Below are 8,748 nucleotides of genomic sequence, written 5' to 3'. Positions count from 1 at the left end.
AGTTCTGTTGTTGCCGCTGTGCCCTGGTAGCACTGCGTTGTTTTTGGGCATTGAGCCACTTAGCCACCTCTTTCTGAAGCCTAGACTTGGCGTCTGAATTTTGTTCCACTGCTCTCAGTCTCTTTTCCTCTCTCTCTGCTAGTCTCTTTCTATAGGATGAATGAGATACAATCATGCAGAAGCAGAAGAGATATATGAGACTCATTTGTGGTCCTCTGTGGCTCAGTTGGTAGAGCATGGTGCTAATAACGCTTAGGTTGTGGGTTTGATTCCCGCTGGGACCATATATACTGGAATGTATGCACTCACTGCAATGTAAGTCGCTTTGGATAAAAGCGTCAGCAAAATGGCATATATTATATAGGTTAAATAAAATACCTCTTACAATACTGTAAACATACCTAACAGCCTCCTCTCGTAGCAGTGCAGACTTTGTGAGTCTTTGTGAGCTGGCCCTCATTCTAGCTAGGTTCCACTTCACCGTTGGGCATGAGGCCTTTTTTCCATCCTTAGGTGTTTCCTTAGGTGCAATGACAGGCTGGTCACCTCCAGCGTTTACCTGGAAACTAAAAGGCTGTGGCACTGTGGGCTGCACCCCCTGTCTAACACGCCTGAGGCGGTCCTCAAACATGTGGTGTAACCTGCCAAAGTCAGGTATTGTCCGGTTAATGACGGGTCTGAAAGTTAGCTTCTTTTCCACTCGCATTGGAGGGGGACGTCTAGTAGCCAACTGAGCCGTTCTTTCCATCATGTCCTTAAAAGAGCGGGAAGGAACATCTCCCTCTTTGGCTTCTGTTCTCACCCCATCACCCTCAGTGACAGCCCTCCTCTCTGCCTTTGACACAAAGATAAAGGGGCGTTGCATGACAAGCATGAGCTCTCTCCGTTTCTCATGGAGAACCCGTCTCTGCCTCTCACACTCTTCTACCATCTTGTCGTACAAGGGCAAACAAGTGCTCTTGGGCACAGGATTAGCTCGGAATGGCGGCAACGGCGGTTGCTCGCTGGGTGGGTCTTCCCAAGCCCTCCTGACCTTCCTCTGCTTATGCCCCTCACTCTCCTCACGCAGAGTCATTTTGAAAGGCCGAGGCACTGTCACTTTGCTGGGAAAGAACCCCTTGGCAACGACATCCACGACAACAACATCCTCTTCCTTAGGTTTCACCTGTTTAGGTTTTAGGGGTTGTAAGGCTGGTTTGGGGTTGTAATCGTCTACGGAGAAGCCCTCCCACATCCATGATGAAGGGCTCCTCTCCATCCGCACATCCCCTGACAACCCCCAAGGTTTCTCAGTAATGTCCTCCTCCACATTCTCAATCGGCTCTACGCCGTGTGACTCTTTCTCGTGGCCCTCTACATCGGCATTCTCGAGTCTTTCCTCACTGGAAGAAAATGCATGTCATATCGTGCTGGTTTATAATATTTTTAATCAAATGTACTGTATTTAAGTGCACCTGACCCATACACATGTATGATTGAATACTACGGTAATGTGCCTCTTACTCACCATTTAGCATCCAAAGGTGCTGGGTTGTAGTCACTGAGAAGCTCAACTTTAATGCATTTCAAAGGTATGTAGACAGGCTGGGGGAAAAAAAACCTGTTAAAGGATGGGGTCCTGACTTACACCTTGACACTTTTCCTTGTGTAGCTTTTTTTAGAAAGAGAGATCAGTGCTGAGAAGGCAGTCAGGCTTACCTTTAAACAGCTCCAATCAACAAAGCTGCGACTTTTTAGGCTCAAGAAATTTCGTTTAGTACACACAGGTTTTACATTCTGAGGTTCTGTCGATTGATTCCACTTCTGATTAACCGGTGAAGTGACAAAACCATTCAGTATTACCGAATTTCGATGTGCAGTCCACATTTTTCAATGACATGATATTGGCCTGCTATCTGTAAGACCTGTTAATGGAACATTTAGAACACAACTGGGCAGTGTCGTTATGTCACAAAGGGACAGAAACAAATGGATTTTGGAATTAATTTCCTTATACCTTCTATGCAAATTTTGGTTTATTATTATTATTAAAAAAGTTTTTTGTTTTTCTAAAAATAAAAACATACATTTGTGTGTGTGTGTGTGTGTGTGTGTGTGACAGAGAGAGAGAGAGAGAGAGAGAGAGACAGACAGACAGAGAGAGGGAGGGAGGGAGGGAGGGGGGGATTTTGCATCGCTCAATAGATTAATTATGTTTGCTCGCTCATTGCCTCTGCCTTGGAACTGGCAGAGGCGTAATATACGACTGACATTGGTATATGGAGGACAGAGTGTACATTTATTTTCAGCTATGGGCTGCACTGGAAAGTGGCTGCTCTCGATTGTCTGTTTGGTGTCAACCCTTCGTACGTATGGTGAGTCACAGCTATGGAGCTCTGCAAATGTAAATCATTAAATCATTTTGTTCCTGGCAGGCTGAACTCGCCGCTGAGATTATCATTTAAGCAATGACGATGTTTGAACATCATGGACTATTTCAAATAAAAGTTGTAATAATGAACTAATTACTGTGTTGGGCTAGCCTAAATGTTATTAGTAAGATTGCCGTTAGATTTTCCATAGTTAGCTAAATGTATATGGCTGTCTTAACACTCTTTCAGATGTCTATTGCATATAATAGTTATTTTGGTCCATATGGCAAAAGGTGTACACATGTAAAGTGAAGGAGCATAAGTTACAGTGTTTATAAATCATTTACCTTCATTAATTATGACAATGAAACAAATAGCCTCCAAATGACAAGCAGCAGTTCTCAAAATTGATCTATAGTATATACCTGATGAGAGCAGGCACTGAGTGACTCTTGATGATTTGGACATAAATTAAAATGTAAGATGTCATACCAAATCTTTAAAGGGAGGTTAGACTACACTGCACAGCACAGTGAATACGGCTCTATTGTTCTACCTTCGCCAGCCTGTGATGAGCTATGTCTGGCATGGTCTCTGAGCTGTCAAGTGTAATTAACAGCCAATATCCACTTTGGTTTCCCACACACATACAAAGGGCCCCGGGATGCCATAGTGGTGGGGGAAGGGCTCATTATTACAAGAATGAGAGATGGGGAGGGAGGCCTGGGCAAGTATGCAAGAGACTTGGAGGTCCATTGGAGTATTGAAACTTTTAAAAAACAGTTTTGCATTGAACACAGCAAGGGTTGAGCCGATTTGTTTTGTTCTCTACAAAGTACACGGCTAAGCCGAGATGTTCTGCCGTACTCAATTCATCCTGCTTTTTAACCATGTACCTTTACGTCTGACATGTTAAAGGAAATTAACTGCATTAGCAGTGCGACTGCTATTGCTCTATGCTCTGCTGACCTGCATTCATGTCCTCCTGTCCTACCTCCCAACTCTGTAAAGGTGCAGTGAGGGTGACCATGAGGGACTCCAGTCTGGAGGTGGTTCAGGGGGACACAGCAATCCTGTCCTGCTCTTTCTTCACCATGAGTCCCCTGTCCAGACTCAACATTATCTGGACCCTCGCACCGTTCTCTGATCCAGACTCTCCATCACAGGTGTGCATCTTAGCCTCACACAGCCTACATTCAGTGCCTTCGGAAAGTATTCAAAGTTACATGAACTATTATCCTTGCATTAAGATGGACTCAGTTCAACGTATTGAGTGATTTGTTGATGATATTTTTGCATTTTAGCTCATTTTAAGAGTGTCATGGCAAAGGGTCTGAATACTTATGTACATGAGGTATTTCTGTATTTCAATTTTAATACATTTACTGAAATTTCTAAAAACCTGTTTTCGGTTTGTCATTCTGGGGTATTGTGTGTGGATTGATGGCAAATTATTTTAATTTAATCCATTTTAAATTGAGTCTATAACACAACAAAATGTGGAAAAAGTGAAGGGGTCTTCATACTTTCCGAAGGCACTGTTTGTTGATATAATATTTTGCTATTTTGTAAATGTTTTGTTAATATTTTGCTTATATATGATGTTGTATGCACCAACCTCACCAAGTGAATTTCCTGTATGTGCAAATATACTTGGCCAAATAAAAGAATTCTGATTCTGATCCCTGAAAGTCAATAACAGGAACATGTATGAGATGGTATATAACTGACAAACGTAGTACAATTTGTCCCCTCTACTTATCCCTGCAACTCCCCCCCCCCCCCCCCCCCCCCAAGTCATTTTTGCAAATGTGAGCATGTTCTCAGCTTACCTGGCAAAATAAGAGTGAAATAGATAAATAGGGAACTGTTGTGTGTGAGTATGTAGATTGAATGTTCATAATAAGTAGATAATGCTGATAGCTGACAACTATTAATGCATGTCCTTGTTGACCGATGTCTCAGAACAGTCTCAGTGAGGTAATTTTGTTGTCTCGATCCCACAGGTGATTGTGTATGACCATGGGCAGGTGATAGAGGACCCCTCCCTCACTGGTAGGGTGGGTTTCGCAGGTATCCCATGGAGTGCTGACATTGTCCTAAACAACACACGTGTGTCAGACGCTGGCACCTACCGCTGTATGGTGAGCAACCCCCCAGAGACTGGAGACCCTGGCATAGGTGAACTTGCCCTGAGTGTCCTAGGTAGGTGTTTCACACATTGCTTTAAGCCCCATCATAATTTCAGACAACAACAACAACAGCAAGAACAAAAAGTAAAACAAGGGAACACCTTCAACACTTTCCGTCAGATGTAATGTATTTACTGTAACAGTTATGACAGTAAGTCTGCTGTATTACATTGAATTTGTTCAATTCTTCTGTCTTTATCTTGGTTCATCTCAGCACCTCCCTCACTGCCCCTGTGCATGTGGGATGGGGACACTGATATGGGGGGAAGCGTTACACTCTCCTGCATGGTGGTTGAGGGGGTCCCCACTCCAGAAATGCGGTGGGATAAGTTGGAACCAGAACATATCTCACTACCCATTAACATGAACGGTAAGAGCTGCCATAAATCTCTAACCTATGACTAGATAAATATAGACAACATGCCCAATAGGTGCATGAATCTCATGAGTAGAGTTGGACTGTCCAATGGTAATTTGAGCTTCCCAGCTTGGCAGGACTCTGAAAACATCTGGCTTGTGTCACTCAAGCCATTGTGGAGTGTATTATATAATCCTTTTCTAGGCCTCAACAAAACTTTTCAAGTTTCTCAGTTATGTAGCAGCAAATGCAAACAGCACCCTCTGTCGATTTCTATGACAGGGGACATATCAGGCTCCGTCCAGATTGTCAACGTGTCAACTCAGAATTCCGGCATCTACCGCTGCTCTGTCACTAACCTGCTGGGAACCCAGAACTGCTACGTCAACCTGTCTGTGTACAGCCGTGAGTTCCTGGTCCACATACACGCCTCAGCTTGCCATCACTCAAAGTTCTCTCATTAGTCATTCACTCAAAGGGCTTCTGTGCAGACTACGTCAGTGTGTGTACTGTGTGTTTGGAGTCTCAGTACCTCTCTCCCTCCCCCTCCTCCTGCAGCTCCTGACAGTCCCCCAGGGATCCTCCAGGGGGTGCTGGTGACCTTGTCCATGGCCCTGGTGCTGTTGGCTCTTCTGGTGCTGGTGCTGTGGCTCCATCGGTCTGGCCAGGAGAGGAAATGGAGGGATGGAAAGGAAGAGGAGGAGGGGTGTTATAATGAGATCAGGTACACTCCCTCTCTGATGAAACGCTCGTTCGTTTGATCTCTCAATCCACGGAAGACCAACACCCATGCATTCAACAAACATCCGTACACCACCCATGCATTTAACAGAAATGGGACTAAATGTGTTTGTTTTATAAAATGTGTAAGGAATAAGCAATAATCCCTAAACAGCTAGAGAGATGTCTCACTGTGCCCTGCAGGTAGATACTGGCTACTTTACTATTCAGTCACACAAGCTGTATTAAAATATTCTCTGCACAGAACACTTGATGATAACTGTACATTTTATAGATCAAGCCTGTTTGAAATAAATGTGACTTTTCTGACTCTACTGTGTTTTGATATCTTCTCAAGAGCTATCTGTACTAAGTTGTGTTTGGAGTGGTTGCTATTTCATAATCATAGGTGGATGCTCAGATAATACTGAACATGGTTCCTCCTGCAAATAGCAAACTGGGCCAGACAGAAAGGGACCTAATGTGACCTAATGAACCAATGTTCTACCTATGACAACCTTGCTTGAGAAAAGGCTCACAAATTAAGACAGCAATAACAAAGGGAAAAGTAAATGAAAACACTCTTACAGCATTTAATTTGCAAACGATGACACAAAAAGCTTTAATTTAAATAGGGAAAAAAAAATCACATAAAAAACTGTACATAACTTTGAATATCGACTTACAGTTTTTAAATAAAACATCCCCCCAAATGACAAAAATAATAACAATAAAAAACATGTGGGATGGTGTACTTTATACAACATTTGTGCAAAAGAAGTTTTAATCGATTCTTCCCAAACTGCATGATTCAATGTGAAGAGTGCCCTTCCACTCAGGAGACAAATCTCTCTTCTGAGGGGTAAACACAAGAGAGAACCTCCCCTAAGCCTCAACATAGTGTCTTCCAAGAAAAATAACCAGAAATCCAATAATAATAAAATAGATTTATATATTTTAAATATATATTTATATACAAAACATGCTGTACATAAATGGCAGAGATTAGGAATCCCTTTATTATTGACACCCAAGTCTGTCCAGTAACTTGTGCTTTCCTTTCTCCCAGTAAGAAAAGTACTCCCTGTTGCTTTGGATATTACACTGAGAATGAGGGAAAAGAAAAACTGAATACGGCCCTGATCAGATAAGCTGTTTTTCCTGAGCCTAGGGAGACATGGTAACAAGGGGTTAACTATTCGCCTGCTGTAGAATGCTGCAAACTCAAACAGAAGGGAACAGTTCGTTGTTGTTTTTAAAACTTCTGCGAGGTGCCAGCTCCGGTCTGCTCGTCTTCAACCATGGATATATACCCAATGCTCTTGCAGAGAAAAAGACTAGGTTTACATGTGCCCCGTGCTTTTCAAATGTCCTCAAGATGCGTCTATAATAGATGAAACCGCCCTTCTAAGTCTAAGCGATTAAAGTAAAAGAAAAGAGGTGAAGTTATGACAGTATGAAACAATATGAATTAACCCAGTAAGACACTTAAAACCACCACTGTGTATTTAGAGAGGGCATCACCTTGACTGGCACTTGGAGTAGAGTGACCATCATTCCACCCTCAGTTTTAGATCCAGACTCAACCATATGGTAATTGGTAACTTTGCATAACTGCATACCCATGGTTTGATTGATCTCAATCTAGTTAACCTGCCAGTGTCTAGATTTCCCCTTTTGTGTCTCTGCACAAACTTACAGAGGCAGACTATTCCAATTCTTTCCCATTGAAGACCCTGAGAATGCTGGTTTCCTCACCAAATTGATTCTCATTTCACCCTGTTAACGGCAGAGAGAGACAGTTCAGGAGACTAACTCTGCTAAAAAGATGGTTTGGTGTGAAAAGTAGCATAACACCATGCAGTCTTCCGGGACCAGATTGACTTTATTCCAGATCATTTGACTACTAAACAAACAGATTTCACCCTTCACAACTGGACAGGGGACAGACACAAAGGTTACATTAGCGCTGTGCCAACCTCAGCTCAGGGGCAGAACAGTGTGAGACTGCCAGCTTCTCTGATATGTGCTCTAGTTAGAGGGCGTGAGAGCAGTTCTCTACTCATAAGTACGTCAGTGCTTCATTTGCCCTTGACAGCGGGGGTATGGCCAAAGCAGAAGAGGGAAAACAACATTTTTTTTTAAAGTGACTTCTCAAGAATACTTCCAGTTATGTTTACATACCAAGTGAGTGGAGAACCATCGGTCAAAAAATGTAAATGATCCTGCCAAACATGTTGGGCAAAAGTCAAAATTAATAAGAGCCAATTCCAAATCACCATTTCCATCACATCAGCATGTCCCATAGACAAATCTTTTTACCAACATCTCCAAGACAATATCAATAATCAAATAAATATGCCATATTTGTTTTCAGTATTTATTCAACTTTGTTTGTTTCCAACTAGAACGCTGGAGGTAACTGTTACACAAACAGCAGTTGTAGGTATATTAGTAGTAGCAGGAGGTGCAGTAGCAGTAGTATAGTAGGAGGAGCTGGACTGTAGGCAAGGAAAGTAGAGGGGCCTCTGGGTGGTCTCTCACACTCACACACACACACACACACACACACACACACACACACACACACACACACACACACACACACACACACACCGTGGTCCCTCCCACTGTAGAAAGTTCAGAACTGATTGGATCAGGTCAGGGAGGGAGTGATAGATCGATCGCACTAGGGGAAACCCAGTGTGCTATAGCCACTCAGGAAGTTGTGATTCTTCAAGTAAATAAAAAGACATTCCACTCACCCCAACAACGGGAAAAAAAAAAAATCAAAAAGGCTTCAGAAATAATACTCCCAGTTAAGCTAATAATCGTGTGGGTAAATCAAAATCCCGGGTGAGCACCTCACCTCCCCTCCACTCTGTCCTAGTTGAGGTGTATCAGCTCTGTCCAGTGACCACTCCTCTAATTCAGGACGTGTGACCAGACCTGACAGGACTGTAAACTCTGCTGGGGAAAAGCACCAAATGTTGCGGAAGGTGGGGATAGGAGGGAGTTTTATCCCTGAAACTAGCTCCTTCCTTGACAGAACAGCTGAGATCGTTGATGCTGTCAAATGTTTCTGTGAGAAATATCTCAATGGGCATGAGGGGGGTGTTTTCGTGGG

At 43.0% G+C, this 8,748-nt stretch overlaps 1 protein-coding gene across 1 annotated transcript; it reads left to right on the top strand.

The window, feature by feature from the left end:
• Positions 1-2,290: 2,290 nt before the first annotated feature.
• Positions 2,291-5,871, top strand: LOC310817006 (immunoglobulin superfamily member 11; the record flags this gene model as incomplete). The annotated part of the gene is made up of 6 exons (XM_083687403.1): positions 2,291-2,354; positions 3,363-3,517; positions 4,358-4,556; positions 4,758-4,913; positions 5,184-5,306; positions 5,460-5,871. 6 exons carry the CDS (start codon positions 2,291-2,293, stop codon positions 5,660-5,662), a joined length of 900 nt encoding a protein of 299 aa, XP_083543529.1. The 3' UTR covers positions 5,663-5,871.
• Between the last annotated feature and the right edge of the window lie 2,877 nt (positions 5,872-8,748).

Source organism: Argentina silus (assembly GCF_951799395.1).
Source record: "Argentina silus genome assembly, chromosome: 2".
NCBI classification, from domain to species: Eukaryota; Metazoa; Chordata; class Actinopteri; order Argentiniformes; family Argentinidae; genus Argentina; species Argentina silus.
This window is presented reverse-complemented; position numbering and strand designations above follow the sequence as displayed.